At 25.5% G+C, this 18,353-nt stretch overlaps 1 protein-coding gene across 3 annotated transcripts in view; it reads right to left on the reverse strand.

Annotated features, from left to right (window-relative positions):
* The window catches only part of SCaMC (Short Calcium-binding Mitochondrial Carrier), a 33,400-nt gene that overhangs the window by 3,696 nt on the left and 11,351 nt on the right, over nucleotides 1–18,353 (reverse strand). Inside the window, exon 1 of one of the 3 annotated variants that reach the window (XM_065503342.1) lies at nucleotides 5,183–5,934. The exons of the other annotated variants lie outside the window; for them this stretch is intronic. Coding sequence (XP_065359414.1) covers nucleotides 5,183–5,305 — 123 coding nt within the window. The 5' untranslated portion in view covers nucleotides 5,306–5,934. Of the gene's footprint in view, nucleotides 1–5,182; nucleotides 5,935–18,353 lie in introns of those variants that run through there. 3 annotated transcript variants of the gene reach the window in all.

Raw genomic sequence — 18,353 nt, forward strand, 5'->3', positions numbered from 1 at the left:
AAGTTATACATCCTTATCTATCAAACATTCGATTTTGGTATTAAACGAAGACAAATATAATAAATTTCATGAGATAAAACAACAAAATAATAAAAAAATTTGAAGTAAAATCTATATTCTAGTCTGATTTTCAGATTTTAATGTTAATATATTTGAATATTGAATTAATTATTTATGTTCCGGCAGCACAATTTTAACAAAAATTTTCCGTAAGGGTGTGCAGAAAATTAATTCGCAAAGAAAACAATTTTAATTAAAACTAATTAAATCAAATGTCTGTTAAATTTCTTAAATTTTTATTTTAAATTTTCACACTAAGTATTAAAAACATTTGTTTAAATCAAAAACATGTATTTTCTATGCGATTATTTGTATTTTTAAAACAGCTGTCCTATATTCCTGCTGTGTGAACAATATTAACACTTAAGCTTAGAGTTCTCAAAAACAACTGAGGTTTCTTTTGGTTTTCAAAACCCAACATTGTTTTAATCTTCATTTTATAATTATTGCTGAAACATAACGAAATCTAAAAATATCTATATTATAAAATAACAGAAGCAACAAAAAAAAATTGCAGGTAGGAAGAATAATTTAAGCTGACATAAGAAAATAACTGCAAAATATTTTGAAAAGCAAACAAAATTATTTAATTTCTAATGTAGTTACACAAACAGGTACCTCTAAATACATATGTAAATACATAGATAGTCATTTCAAATTGCAATGTCAATGTCATTTTCGGCCAATATATGAATGTGTACATAGGCAAATTGAATAAATAGAATTCTTTTAAATACATACATAGTAGATACATATTTAAAAAAAAAAAATAAGAAAGAAAAATAAAACATTTTGATTTTCCGCATTTGTTAGCATCTATTATTAAATTGTGCATAAAAATAGAGAAAGAAAGAGGGAGATAGCATAAATTAAATTAACTAAGAAAATACTACGTAATTAAAAAGTGTGTATTAATTTAACAAAATAAAATTGGCAAATGTCTGATTTAGAAAAAAAAAAAACATATCGTTAGCTAAAGTATGAAACTATTAAACTAACAAAAATCTAAATTTTTTAATGCCAAAAACTACTTTCAATATGTACTATGATCAGACCAAAGCTTCGTATAAATAGATTCAATTTATGCTTAATTAACGAAAATTTCAGAATTATAATTTTAAGCAATTCATTCTATAGAATGAACTCTTTTATTTAAATAGAATTCATTCATATAGGATTAATTCATAACAGAATTCATTCATTCTTTGAATTTAATGAAAATATTTTTTTTGCATTCAATTTGTCTTTGTTTTTTTATAAAAATTTTTAAATTATTTTTTTTTCCAAAGTTGTTTTTTAATTTTTTGGAAATTTTTTTTTTATGTTTTTTCAATTTTTTTAATATTTAGCTAAAAAAAGCTTTTGGTGAAAAAAAATTCGGTTTAAAAAATATTTTTTCCGATTTTGACCCATTGTAGGTCCAACTTACTATGTATGGTCTTATATACGTCGTTTGAAAGGTCTTTGAAATATCTATCATTAGATATCCATATTGTCTATATTAATGACTTAATGAACCAGATATAGGTGAAAATTCGAGGATGTCCTGGTTTTTTCTTATAACTCAGCCATTTGTGGACCGATTTTCTCGAGCCGGAATAATTCCGTAGATATTGATGTATGAATCGTGTATGTAAGTTATTTGTGCGCTTCGGAAAGTTGATTTCAACATACAGACAGACAGACGGACATGGCTTAATCGACTTTAATTAAGAATTCTTGCGAATCTTTGCTTCAGACTATAGTGTTTTTATAAATGTTTTTGGACTTAGTTCACATTAATTCATACATTTATTTATTTATTTATTTTTGTTATGTTTTTCACTGAATTTCAATATAACGAAAAATAATTAATGGACGCACAACAGGTTATGAACCCATTCAATGTGATTTAGCTTTTTTAACAAAAAATTTTAAAACCTCCTGATAAGAAGTCTGAATATAATACAAAATCTCACAAAAAAAATAGTAAACATTTTGTTATGTCAATCCTGATATTAAAAACCGTAAAAACAGGGTGTTTTTCAACAAATTTAATTGGAAATTATGGAATTTACGATGTCTAATTATATCCTTATTTAAATTAATATTAAATATAAATGTAATTAAAAAAAAAATTGCCCCAACCGGGGGTTGAACTCGCGACCTCACGATTAGAATTATATTTGACTTGGCATTCGGGAAGTAGTTACATTTAAAATTGTAAGTGAAGCTTTTGCTGGCTATTAAAATAATGTTTTGTATGAAATTGTATTATTTTGTTCATATATTTTTTTATGTTCAAAGAATTTTGATTGCAATATTTCGAAAGCAAATTTTCGTTTCTTTATTTGACTACAGTTTTTTTTATAAAGACAGAGGCTGTAAATTCAATACAACTTTTGAGAAATATATTGATGATTAGGTGAACCTTGTAATGATTGTTTAAGTTATTTAAAAGTTCGAAAACCTGTAGCCCCAGACATAATTTTTAAATTGTCATCTGACGCATATACATACAAATATTGTATCTGTGTTAAAAGAGATACAGTGTGTGTGGTTGGTTTGTTTTTATTATCTTTATAGAACCATGAAAAAAGTTTATACACATACAATTTTGTATTTATACGAAACGTAAATGTATACAAGTTGAAACTAGAATTGCTGATGCAATAATTTTAAGTAGTTGCTAAGATTGTGTGTGTGTTTTTTTTATTTTTTCATTTTCATTTAATGGGAAATGTAAATAACATATCTGAAAAGTTACTCAAAATTTTAAGGGTTCATTAAGAGTTGTGTAAATTTATTAAATAATAAAGAATATAATATTTTTGTATTTACATGCACCAATTAGTCGGTTTCGGATTAACTAAAATTCGGCCAATATTTTCCGAAAAACTAAACATTTGAAATTTAATTTGCAAAATTATATATTCGCATAATTTCAAATCACGTGAAATTATTTAACTTGCTTAAAGAAAACACATTAATTAACACTTGAATACAAAATCGGCCAGCTTAAAATGCTAAACAAATTTGATTTATTTTTCTTTTAAGAAAACAATAAGAATACCTACATATAACCAATTTAAATAAACAGTATTAAAACCTAAGGGAATTTTCAAAATAAAATATATTTTGCATAAAGCATTTATTAAATAAAAATTAATGATAATTGAAAAAACATTTAAGGTTTGGTTTGGAAAATTCCTACATTGCTAAAGAATAGCATTAAAAATTCGTAAATCAAATCAATTATTTAAACAAATTATTATTTAAAGAGTACAAAAATTTATGAATGAATTTTATTTTTGTTTAAACAAAAAAAAAAGAGAAATAAACAAGAAAAAGCTTAATAAAACCAGTTAAATAACACACAACTTTGGCCAAATACAACAAAATAATGGCTAATAATGAATGAATGGCTCTAAATAAAATTTATGTAATAGGTATTTATCAAAAAAATAAATGCAACCAACTAACTACAATAATTAACTATAAAAAAATCAGTGACCTATTCACTGTCACTACAAAAACAACAAAAAAGCGTGAACAATATTTATGGGAATTTATTTAAATAAACAACTTGATTTGATTTGTCTGACTGACGCAGATGATAGTTTGTTTTTTTTTTATTATGTATATTAATGTTGTTTACTGTCTAAAGTCACAAGAGAAGATAATTTAATACAACAAAATAAAATATAATAAAAAAAGATCTGTGTATACTTAGGCATTGACGTAATATGAGTTTTGCCCCCATCTTTAAAAAAAAAATACATTTGCAACGTAAAAGTGAAAAATAATTTAATTTAAACAATCATTTTTTTTTTGTTTAAAATTACTGTATATGTATGTATAGGCAAGCCCCCTCATTCTCAGTAATGTGCAAGTACTCAAATAACTTTATGTTAATATGACAATTCACAAATTTATTTCAATTTTAGCATGAGTCATATCATATTTCTATTTAAAAATGAATCGAAAACTTGAACAACTTAAATGGCATTTAAAAAACTAATAACAATAAAGACCAACCTCAATAAAAAAAATAAAAACCTGTTCGAATTATGTATAAATACGTTCTGTCGGACACACTTGGCAACAGCATAAATACGTTTTGTTAAAATCCGCATTGGTAAATGTTAAATTCCTAACGAAAATTTGTTGAAATATGTTGGCGAATATTTAAATAGTTGAAACGCATTTATGTATGTAGACAACAAAGCATACAAAAAAATTTAAAGTGAAACCTCTATAAAATGGACTTTTGAAAAAAAAAATTTAAAGCGTTTTTAAATACTACTAACATACTAATACGCCGCATTTAAAAAAATCAAATTTTTTTTAGACAATTCCCTATTTGTACTATTTATTCCGTATTCATTGTAATAGTCTATTCAAAAAACTCTCAACTGTTTAAAATATTTCTTATTTGTCTTACATTTTAAATAACCAAGTTTTTAAAATTTTTGCACTTGTTGTTTAAGTTCAACAAGTATGAAAACACTTAATAATTCCAATCACATTTATAGGGGAATCACTGTAAATTCAAAAAATAAAAAAAATAAATTGTATTTTACTGTTGCTAAGCAAAGTTTAGAGTTATGTTTTTTTGTTGCTTCATTTTTGTAAACTCACACTAACAAATAAAATAAAATAAAGGCAGCATTTTTTGAGATACAAATGCGTATGACATACAAATACAAAAAAAGCACTAAGAAAGAATAGCCACTATATATATTCATTGATCTTTAATAAACAAGAGCGCCAAACGGAAATATCTAGAACTTAAGAGTTGGCAACTAAGAGCATATGAAATAAATTGCAAAAAGAAAGAATAATTATAAAAGCTGATAACAAAGTTTTTTTAAACTGGAAATAAAACCACCGTTTCTAAGAAATACCAAATACTAGTAATCATTACTGAATCATTGACGTTAAACATTCAAAATGTGTTTCAGTTGGTTCAGGGTAACGTTTATTTTAAATACCAGGGGAAATACCACAACAAAACTAGTTTGTTTTTTTTTGTATTTCTTGTGAGGAGAGCCTTGAAAAATTATGTTGTTACTGCTATTTGATTTACAATTTAATTACAAATAAATAAATAAAAAAAAATATTGAATTTATTGTAACATACCATGCTCATCATATCACGGAATATAATGGTAAAATCTTCCAATACATCGCCATTCACAGCCATTTGATGAATATTATAATATTCATGAGACATATTGTTGTGTAGACTATTACTTCGCAACATTATGTCATAGATGTGTATTCAAAATTGGAATTGTTTAAAATTAAAACAAAAATGTTTGAGTATTTTTTTTTTTTTGCTTTTGTTATTTGTTTAATTAAGTTTTAATTAAAGTCTCTGTATTTAGACTAGTTATTTGTAAATATTTTGTAAATTTAAAACAATTACAAAACGTAGGTTTAAATCACAGTTCGTTTTATTCAAGTCTTTTTGGTTTATTGTTTAAATTTCAATTTAAACTAGGTATTTGGTTTAAGTTGTATTAAACTTTCACTTCTTTTTTGTATATATTTAAACAAATATTGAAAAACAAATTTAGTTTTTCACTTTAAACACTTTTTTTTTGTTATACCAGGCACTTTATATTAGTGATATTTAATTGAATCACTTTTATTATAAAAAATGAATGCAAAAATAACTTTAAAACTCTATTTCTTTGTATATTTAAGAGAGAAATAAATACATATGAATATACTTTTGGAAACAAAAATTCAAACAAGTTAAACTGAATCTTTTTTCTCAAAAGTTTCCCCAATAAAGAAAAAACAAGAGTATTTTTTGCTTTGACTTCCGCTTTTATTAAGCCGAGAAGACACGTCCAATACACAAGCCAGTTGCTGTGAGACTGATTTCTAGGGGCTTTGGTTCATATTGTATTATTTGAAAATTATATATTGTTTGTGTATTTTTCGAATTGTGGGTACGTCGATGTTGTTGTTGTTCTTTGGCACAAAGTACATTTAGCTGGTAGCAACTGGTGGCAATCATTGAAAAGAAAATCTACCCAACACTCTATACACTCTCAATTGCAAACAAACTAACAAATACATACACAAATTAATACACGAAGACAGTTCGTTCTCTTGGTTTTTGTGATAACAACCTCTTCGTATTTGTTCGTTAATATGAATATATGTACATATTTGTTTCTATAAGAAAAAAGCTTTTTATTAATTTTGCTTAAACGTACAAAGTTCTTTGAAATTGATTTCTTATCAAGTTTATTGAATTAAAAATTTTTAAGATTAAAATTAATTGTAAATTGTATATGTATATTTTGAGTAATAATTGCAAAAATAAATGTAAATATTTTTTCTATAAAATTCCTTTATAAGTAATCCTTAGAATATTTTATCTTAGCTTGCAATGAAGCATGTATGACACTCCAAATTTAGAGAAAAATACTTTTTTTAATCACAAATTGGCCTGGGGCGAATGATTATAAATGAATCTCTATATTATATCTGAAATTAGGATCACACGTCTAATGAATATACTTTTAGAACTACCCCTGTACAATTATTCAAGACAGACCTGCTTCGATTAGGGGCTTATCATTTTTATACCGCAGCTAAGCGTGCAAAATGTTTAAAATTCAAAAATTTCCATATAAAAATTTTATTATCTTCTGCTGAATTTGGCTGCTCTTGCATCAGCAGGTAAATTTTAAATAAAAACATTATTAAAATATGTTTTTTTTTTATTTTTTTGTTTTAAATTTGCTTAATAACAGTATTTTTCTGAAAAAATTTTAATTTATTAACGAAAACAATTTTTTGGTAAACAAAAGTTTTACATTATTTTTTTTAAATTTATTCCTAAAAAAAATTATAGCAAACAATTATTTTTATGAAAAAAAAATTCGGGGTATGGTGAAGGGGATAATTAAAAATAAAATAGATTGTAATTGTGTGCTGATTCCGTCTGGGTTATAATAAAACAAAGGCATACCGGTCCGCAAGCTTGTGTTTCTACACTAAGCCTTTTAGTAATGGATTTGAATTGAAGAAAAAATGGATTTGAATTACACAAAACTTGAATGATTCACTAAAATTATGATTCTCAAAAGTTAAGAATATACTCGAAAAGTTATGAATAATTTTCTTTTTTTTAAAAATGATCTTTCATGAAATTATTCACTTTGTGTACACATTTCTTGATATATTAATGAGAAATTATAAATTCTCCAAATATCTTATCAATAATACGCCTTTCATTTCCACTTGAGGTTAAATATAACAAATTGTTCCCGATGCTTATAGAAAAATTATTATCGACAAAAATACAAATATTTTGACATAATTAAAGGCCAGATTTTTAAATGATTTTTTTTTAAATTATAACTCAAATATTTTTACTTTGGCCAGCGTCAATATTATATTCAAACAAATTAAAAAAAAATCGACTTTGTTTTGGTTTGCTGATTTTCAATACCCAAATTATTGATGAATGCATAATATTATAATAAAATTTACTTATTTACAATATTTTATTTAAAAGAAAATCTGACGCAAAAAATTAAATTTTCTAAATGAAAAGTGAACTTTAATCAATAACAAAATTAAGCGTTTTTTTAAGATTAATTATAAATTTTAAAATATTTACGTACTTTGTACAATAAAAAATAACATATTTATACAAAATAGGTAATTGTAACATTATTATAATAAAATATATAAACAACCTAGACATTATAATATTGTGGAACAAAACTATATATTTTTTCAACTACGCAATAACAATACAAACAAAAACTTGAATGTAATTTTTATTTTTGCAAGTCTTATCGTTGTGGGATTTATAGAGCATACGGTGCCTCATTTAGAAAAGTCATTATTGATAATGTGAATTAATGTCTGGTATAAAATTGTTGTTAATTATTGCCAACGAATTTAAACAAAAGCTTTTTTGAACTATTTCACTAGATTAGATTTTGGACTAAGAGCTCTTACAAAAAAAAAAAAAAAAACAAATATAAAAAACCATTCAATTTATAATATGAATGAAAAAATTGCGTTTTTAAACGCAAATTACTTTGAAAAAGGCATACATATTTTTTACGTTAGATTAAACTCCCCTTATAGTTTTCTAAATTTTAGACTTTTTCAATATTTTCATTTAATAAATAGAATTGAATTTTTACAATGTTAAAATAAACAAGTACCTATTTACAGACTTTAAATTAAGATAAAAGATAAGTAAACAGAAGTATCCTTAAATATGTTTTTAAAACTAGTTACTTATTATAAACAAGCGGGTGGGTTTTTCTATTTTTAATAAGGGATGTTCTTTTTTTGTATAACATATTAATACGGATAAGTGTGTGTTTAACAACGTATAAACGAAGATTTGAATTTTAAATGAAAATGTAAACATTTATTTGCATTTAATACATTTAAATTTAGAACCTGGTTTATTAAAAAAACCAATAATATTTTAAGAATTCTGAAAAAAAGATGTTATTATTTAAATGATCAAATATTTTTAAACAAAGAAATTTTTAAATTCGTTAAGAAATAATGTTGATTAAAATTAAATTGTCAACTTAAAATTAAAATTCGAAGTGTGTGTGTGTCTGGCTTTATTATAAAATCAAGTGTTGTGACTGACTAACTTAGCAACCAATTAACAAAAACAAAAAGATTGTTTAATTAAAATTTAAAAATAGAAAATTCAATATATTACTTTGCTAAATACACATGTACATACATATGTATTTATCTTGCTTTAGAAATAAATTCATTCTGTTTTATTTTCCTACATACTTTAAAAATTATCAAGACATACGAGTTTAAAGAACTCTTGACACGCCCATATATTTTACCATTAAAATCAATTGATTGAACAACTAAATAATTAGGAACAACAATTTTGAAAAATAAAATAAAATGACAATATTTATTAACTGCAAAACCATCAAATAAGCTTCATTCAATTAATTTAAAGATTAATGATAAAATATTGGCCCACAAAAAAAAAACAACAACAATATTTCGTTTACATTAATTTGTACATTTAGCATTAATGACGTTTATTTATTATTTATTTAAATAATTTACAGTTAACAACACAAATCACATGTTTAATTTTGTTTATTTTTTTTTATTTAATCTTAAAATTTCGCACGAATATTTTTTGGCACTTTTTCACAAATAAATAATAAAAGACTTGTGACTAATTAAGATCTTTAGATAAACAATATATTTTCAAAATTAGGTGTTTACACACTTAACTTTCTGCTGGTCTTCCCACTCATTAGAGCCCAAAAGAATGTTTTCTTTAAATTTTTTATTTTGAATAGAAAAACTTTGCCTACATATATTTTAATTTAAATGACTTTTAAAAATATATATTGTAAAATTTTTAGTGCATTCAACCGAAGATAGAAGATTGCATAAAATTTCAAAATTTAAAAGAGATAACCAGTGAATGGTTTTCTTAATTTTATTTGAATTTCCATCACTATCGAAGGTTATAATAGTCAGCTGTCTGTTTAATTTTCATTTTATTGTTATCTTTATCTTTTTTTTTAAATTTTTATTTAATTAGACAAATATTGCTAACATTATTACGATAATAGGCAACACGCTTGTTGATGTAATGACACTTAATTTTTTACAAATGCCAATATTACATGGCAAATGACAAATGGTCATGTAACAAAGCGTTGCGCTAACGAACAGTGTGGAAAATAAAAAAAAAAAGTGAAATAAATCTGGGGAGGCGCTGTCATAATGTCCTAATATTTCACGACTCGGCGGCTCGGCTTAAACGACTCTTAAGCGTTCGTAGCACATAGCATACAGAGTAGTATTACTTTAGGACATTTTTAGCTTGTAAGGAAACATTTTCTTCATCGTTTGAAAATGTTTCCAATCTATAAACTTTTTAGAGTCCGATCAAATATTAAGTTTTGAATTCGAATTAGGACAAAAATCGGCATATAGACTATGGAATTTCGGATTAGACTGATAAATTATTTTTATTCGAATTTTAGTTTAAGTTTGGTTTCAGCCTGAAAATCCCCAGTTTCGTTACATGCATTTAAAATAAAATTTTTTAAAAATTTGGATTTCATACCATTTTTTTGCGCGAAAAAGTATTTAAATTATTTTTTAGTTATCCTTCTAAATTATACCTATTAAAATCGAACTATCCGTTTAGAAATTATAGGTTTATTTCCTATTTTGTTTTAATATCCACTGTACAAATTCAAAAAATACAACATGAGCAATTTACAAATCAATTGTTTGCCACTAAATATACATATGGGGTATTCACACGGTCTGCTATTATGACAATATGCATAAGGTCTAGTTGTTGTTGTGTTTAAAAAAACGCAACAAAAATTTGTTTAAACTAAAAAAATATTTTAGGACATTATGACAATACGACCTAATAGCAGACCGTTTGAATCCCCCAATAGTTTAAATAGTCTTATTAGTTTAGAACTTTTATGTTTGAAACACAAGAAAAATTAGTTTAAACTATCATAATATATTAGGACATTATGACAATATGACCGTGTGAATACTGGGAATATTTTTCAATGGCCTACAATGGAAGCAGAATGCACTGTAGAACGAGTGTATGGTGACGAATAGTTATTTCAGAACAAATATGTATATATGAATATGATGCTAAACTCTTTAAAAAGTTCATTTGTCATTTTACTTTTGATGTTCCTAATAAAATTAGAATATTCCTTATGAAATTTTCAATAGTAATGGTTGCTTGTTTCAGAAACCAGCCAAGTCCAAACTTTATATTATTTTTTAAATATGTATATGTATGTATGTTAATACAGATAAAAAAGTTTTATTTTTATCAAACAGTTACACACATGAATAAATTTTGTAAAAGTAATTTTTAGGTTGCTAGGAAGTTTTCTTTTTCAATAATTTGTTGCTGCCTGGTCTTTGAAATAAACTATTCAATTATTAATTTAAGAACTTAAAATTGCAATTTGTCGAACTAATTGAAATGTTAATTTTCCATTTTGAAATAACAATTTTTCTGTATTCGTATATTTAACTGTAATCACCGAATTCATTGCTAATCAAATGATTCAGTCTAAATTGCAGAATTTCTCTGGAATGACTGAAAAATTTTAGTTGAGGTGACACAAATTATGTTATTCGAAACGTAATATAGTATCAAACAAATCGATGGCTATAATCGAACCATTCGATTGACAAAACAAATCATAACGAATCTGTTGTATCTGTACGGAAACAATACAGTAACTTTAAGAAGGAAAATTATAAAAAATTTATCAACACAATTCCCGCGAATTTTTTCCGATTAGGAACCCTATGACATAGTCACATGGTTTCTTTAAAGCTTTTAAATTGTTTCAGATATTGTAGATATATCAAACGGAATGACAAACTTACTTAAGCGGACGTAAATTAGTCAATTATGAACCGATTTTTAAGATATTCAATATCGTACGTATATTTTGAGAATTGATTTCTACAGACAGACTGGATGGCGATCATAATCGCATCAGCTCCCCTTATCTGTAAAAATGTATAATTAATTATCATATATTCATTTTTTTCGAATCGTATGTACTATATTAATAAAGAGACTATTACCGACATATAATAACACTATAAAGAATTAAAAAAAGAAACTGGCATAAATTAGCATTTGAAAAGTTGTCTCTTACGTATACATATACGTAATTAAGTTTTGTATAAATTTTTTACCAATTCACGTAAGAATATAGACATAAGAAAACACGTTTTTGTTGTTAAGAGAATGTACCATAGAGTTGACCAAATGTAAATGTATAATTATATTAAACAAGTATTCGCGACAACTATATTTATTTAGTACATAGGGTATTTTATAAAGATATTATTTGAATAAAGTTTCCAACAAAAATGGTCAAATAAAAACATACTTTATATTTCAGAAAAAAAAATTTTTAATCTAGAATTTTATGATACTGGGCATAACTGCTACAGCTTATGAAAATAACCCAATGTCGTTTAGAATTTCTATGGTTTATATACGTCGTTGGAAAGGTCTATGAAATGATTTTCATTTTATATCCATATTGTCTATGTGCATGATGAAGATATAGGTAAACCATTTGCGATTTTCTCGATTTTAAATAGCAACCAAACCTGGGCTGTAGCCGCTATATTTATGAATCAATAATTTTTGTATTGATTGTATTGAAAGTTGATTTTAACAGACAGGCGGACATGACTTAAATTTTGGATATCATATTGATCATTTATGCTGTAAAATTTTGTATGTCTGTTGTATTATATTGTGGTCTTGAGGTTATATCAGGAACATATTCTTATTTTTTGTCAAAACTAAATAAAGTTTTTAATATGATTATTAGATTAGTTTTTAACGTACGATTAAGGGAGCATATCTCACAATATTTCAAACGTTTTCTTGGTTATTCCTTTCAAAATTATTTACAATATCGCAGTTTACTTTTCTTTTACAGAACTATGAAAACTAGGTTGCCTATATCACTTTGTTCTAGATTTTCATTTACTCATTCTTCCAGTAACCCACAGATTTTAATTCCTAGAATTTATGTTTCATTATATGAGCGATTTTTTGGTTTGGGAACCATCGATTTGATAATATAAAAGTATGTTGATATATTTGGTATGGATTTTTTTTTAATATATAATATATAAATATAGTTATGTGTATAATGTATTATTAATTCAGGATTACTGCTTTGTAATATATGTATATTTAAATTGGCTTACAATTACAACTTATTACAATATTAATAACATTGTTACTTTTCAAATTAAATGATATGAAACGTAAATTTTTTTGAATACATTGCGACAATAAATAGAATCACATTTAAAAAATTAAATTAAAAGTTGGCTTTGACTTTTCATTTTTGGATTTTTTTTGTTAATGAGAAAATATTTTAATAGTAATTATTAAATATTAGCTATCGGTAATAAAATATTTATCAAAAAATGGGTCGCGCAAAACATGGCACTGAAGAAGAATGGAAAATTATTAAAAATTTAAGTTGTTCCGGCCGATCTCAACGTGAAATTGCTAAATTAGTAGGACGATCCGCCACGTTCCATAGGAAAACCACGAAAAACTAGTCTTCATGAAGATAATTTAATTGTTATAATATCCAAACGAGATCCATTTAAGTCCGCTGACGCAATCCGGAAGGAGGTTGGTTGTGAAGTATCCACAAGAACTATTCAAAGAAGATTGGTGGATGCTGGTCTGCATGGCAGAACTTCAAGAAAAGTTCCTATGCTCACTAAAAAGCACGTGGCAGCAAGAAAGAAATTTGCCAAAGAACATACGGATTGGTGTGGCCCGGAAAATATAAAAAAGTGGCGAAATGTGTTGTGGACGGATGAATATGGTAAAACATGGGTCAGACGTCCAAAAAATGCTGAATTAGATCCTCGGTATACAACAAAAACGTTCAAACATGGTGGTGGAAATATTATGATATGGGGATGCTTCTCTTGGTATGGCGTTGGCCCAATTTACTGGATTAAGGAAAATATGGATAAGCATCTGTACGTGAATATTTTGGAAAATGTTATGAAGCCACATGCAGAATGGAGTATGCCCTTAAAATGGGTATTGCAACAAGCACACTTCAGGTCTTGCGAAAATGTGGTTTTCAAATAACAAAATTGATATTATGGAGTGGCCCTCGCAATCCCCTGACTTAAATCCTATCGAAAACCTATGGAAAATGGTCAAAGATAAACTTGGACCTGAAAAAGTGAAAAACAAGGAAGAATTATGACAAAAAATTCAGGAAATCTGGTACGATATTCCTCATTCTACATGCGAACGATTGGTAAATTCAATGCCAAAATGATGTTATGCTGTTATCAAAAATAATGGTTATGCAACAAAATATTAGGAAAACGATGCGTTTTTAAGATGTTCTTTAATTTTTATAAGTATTAGCCTGATTGATTCTATTTTAATGTCGCGTATCTCATTTAGTTTTTTTATATTTGTCATAGTTTTTAACATATGAATGTGTTCATTTTTTATTTTAGTTTTATTTATTTTTTGTGTACACCATAGGCATTAATATATACTGAAATAATTTAATGTTTGAACTAAATTCTGTAGTTTTAATGATTTACTTAAATTTATATGTAGTGATTCCATTGTATTGTCCGTCACTGTATAAATATAGTTATGTGTATAATGTATTATGAATTCAGGATTACAGCTTTGTAATATATGTATATTTAAATTGGCCTAAATGGCTTTAAATATTACAATCAGAGACCGAAAATAACGGGTTCACTTTCATTTCAATGGTAAATTCTCATTCGCAGCCATTTAAAAATAATTTTTGTGATATATCACTGTGAGAGTGATTTATTCGAGAACATTTTAGGTTTGGGGTTGAGAGAAACAGAAAAGAAACAAACACAAATAATCTGGATTAGTGATTTATAATTTATTTTTTCGTAAAGGTCAGCTTGTGACTTTTATTTGCGAACATGAAAAATAAATCGCAAAAATGCATTTTATGCAAATCAACGCTTAAATATATAAAATTTATCAAAAGATTAATAACAATTTAAATAAAAATTCTCATTTCTGTTACTCAGACTTCATTACTTCATACTTATCATATTATTTCCATAATTTGTTAACAATTACTAATAATATGTTATTGTATGTAAATAAAAGAGAAAGTAATAGTTATTAAGAACAAAAACAAATGAATTGTTTATCTCACATCAAACCATTAAAAAACAACAAAAAACGAATAAAGGTCATCATACCAAACCATTTAAATTAAAATCATTTTATAACTGTTATTTTCAGTGATTCACAAAAATATAAATCACAATCTGGGTTTTTTGTATTATGGACGAGTTATTTTCGATCTCTGATTACAATGAATCAAATGAATATAAAAAATAAAAAAATATTTATAAGCTACTCATTGAAATGCCTGTTTTACTAAATGCTAATAAACATTTTCGTCCCTTAAAATGTATTTGTTGTTTTCAATATAAAATAGGAAGGGAAAAAATATTTACTCAGAATTTCAACGCTAATAAAGTTCAACTCTTTTTGAAATACTCTATAGCAAGTTGTGTGTGTTACATTAACAGAAATGTGGATGACCTTAAGACAATAAACTAAAGTTTAGATTGGTTTGGCTATAAGATATACACTTTTTTATTGTTCTTACAAAAATAAATACGTAAAAACCTCAAGTTAACAACAGTATATATTTTTTTCACAAGCAACAACTCATAATGATTACACGCGCCTTCAAAATAAAAATACATCTACAAAGAAATATTAAACACACACCAATTTACCCACACGTTTTCACATTGATATAAGGGGGCTCGTTTTATATTAAGTTGTGTGATTGGTCAGATGCAATGTGAATTGAACTTGGAAAAGCTTTTTTTACGTTTTTATGTACAAATTATTTTCTACCGAGGAAAATTAATACTACACTGAAACACAGAATATGTTTACACGTGTGTATGTATGTATGTACCATCCATGACAATTTCGTATTATTTGTGTTGTTTGCCAATTTTAGTCTATGTCGTCTCTTTATAAAAAAAAAGAAAATATTTAATTAAAGTGTTTACTTGTCGCTACAACAGCAAAAATCAATTAAATAAATATGAATATGGAATTTTATAAGCAAATATAAAACACATTTTGTAGGTACATACGTTGTACCTACATATAAACGTAATACAATATTTAAAAATAGTTTTATCATAATTTAGACAAACAAAAAATGACAGAACGTGAGTAAGAGTGCAGGAAACGAGATAAAAATAAATAACTGGTTTCCAAATGCTATAGCAATGAGCATATTTCGTAAAACCAGATCAGATCTATGATTTGTTATCAAAATTCAGTAGAATGAGATTCTAGAATTCTCCAACTGGAATTGTGTTATTTAGACAAAACATCAAATTCCAGTTTAATCTGCATAATTCAACATTTATTGTAGTACATAGACTTCTTTCCAAATAATTGCAAGGGCAAATTTTGATAGCACAGTTGTTTTTTTTTATTATTTAAATATACATACAGTGAACTAATAAAGTTTAAATACACCTTTAAATTTTTTAATGAACAACTTCCCTCCAATGAATCTCTAATGTAAAATTCATTAGTTTTTCACCAAAATTTTTAAACCGGATGCTTCCAATAAAAAATGGAGAAAAATATGTGTTTGTTTTTCTTAATATTAAGTGTACTTAAACATTATTGGTTCACTGTACATATTTATTAGCGCACACACCCCATAGAATTTCTTTATCAAGGTCAATGGGAGTGTATATACATATGTATATGTATTTTTGAATTTTTGTCGTCATTTATTTTAATATAATACAAATAATAATGGAATATTTTTTGTTTTAATATACGATGTTTCTTTCTATTTTGTAAAAGTAAATCATAAGCACATGATCCAACATGATCAACAAAATAATGATATCAAATATAATGGGAGCAAAATATTAGAAAAACGTAAACAAAACACCACCTACACACAAGCAAGTGTCAAGATTTATAACTACAAAAGAACTAAATGTTTCATGGCTAAATGTTAGGTTCTAAAGTTCAACTAAAAAAAGCATAAGTATCCGATATGACAAAATTATATGATACTACAACGCATTTCTAATTTGAATAGTGAATGAAAAGAAAATTTCATTCACCCTCCAAAATATTTTATATTTTTTTTATATTTAAGTAACATTATTAAAAACTGACAAAAGAAGAAATAATAACTAATATTAGAATAAAACATTTAGTTTATTCCAGTTAATTTGAATTATTCGATTTATTCGGAAAGTTTTGATCGCCAACAAATAAAATTGTTTATCATAAGCCGATTTTATTTTTCAAAAAAAGTTATATTCTTACTGTCAAAATTTTATTGGAAATCCATATGCATATTTTGCCAAAAATTTAACTATTATCTACAATGACATGTTTGCTGATATTTATGTTATTTTTCGCATTATCAATCAAATGTTTAAGTTATGTTTTTTTTTTTTTTTTTTTTTTTTAAATTACTTAGAAAAATATTATTATATTTATAAACAGTTTTGAAATCTATAAAAGGTTTATGAAACTTTAATTCTATTTTATTCGACGTATTTTTAATTTTAAAGATTATAATTTTGGTTTATGAAACAAACTTTTCATACAAAATTCGTTTTATAAACCTTTGATGAATTTAAACATAGAACGGAAGGAGAGAATAAAATTATTATCTTTTCATACGTATAGGTGATACAATAATAAAATACATGGCAATACACTCTCATGAATTAGGTTTTTGATAACAGACTTACTTAGGTTTTTGGTCTCAGTTACCTGTCTAGTTGTCATCTATGAATATGTATATTATTGTTTGACTTTTAAATATTGTAAAAACTAAAAACAGTTTTTGAAGAATGTTCATGAAATACAAAACGTAATTTGACACACGACGAAATTATATGCTTTGTGTACCCTTAATATATTTTCTTTTTTAACTTTCATCTACAATTTGTTTGATAACTGAATTTTTATCTATTTCCTTATTGAGTCACGAGATTATAAAACAGTACAAATTCCAACAAATACGTTAACGTCAATTATACGCCATTTTAATAATAACCGACGACACAAAATGATAAGTAGGAAAACGACAAATTTAACCCTCTAATAGTGAATGGTATGATAAGGAAATAATCGATTTTCAACCTTTTGATTAACCCAAGTCACATAAACGATTTTTTAATAATCGAACTGCATTTTTTGGGAAGTCATATTTAGCAAGAAGATCAAAACTCCAGTTGAGGCGCTTCTTTTATAAAATTTAACAGCAAACCTTTAACAAAAATTGGTTGTCAAAAGTCTATTTCAGAATAAAAATCAAAGTTTCAGTAATAAAATAATATAGACCAATGCCAATGTAAAACAATATAACTAGCATTTAATGCTATTTAGTTGATTTTCCTACAAAATTGTTTAAATAATAATTTATTGTTAGTTGAATTTTATTGGTTTCTTTGTACTTATAATATTTCCTTTAAGTCAGCCCATAGCAGAACAAGCATGGTACAATTCATAGTAGAAAAATAGAAGGTAGTTTCATTCTCTCTTTATTTTTTAAAATTCTACGTCTGACATGCTTAAGGATTTTGACGTTTTCGTTAAAATAGTAATGCCATATCAATTTCAAATTTTACCTTTGGGAATACATAATTTTCATTAATTTGAAAAT

Source organism: Calliphora vicina, chromosome 3 (genome assembly GCF_958450345.1).
Source record: "Calliphora vicina chromosome 3, idCalVici1.1, whole genome shotgun sequence".
Classification (NCBI taxonomy): domain Eukaryota; kingdom Metazoa; phylum Arthropoda; class Insecta; order Diptera; family Calliphoridae; genus Calliphora; species Calliphora vicina.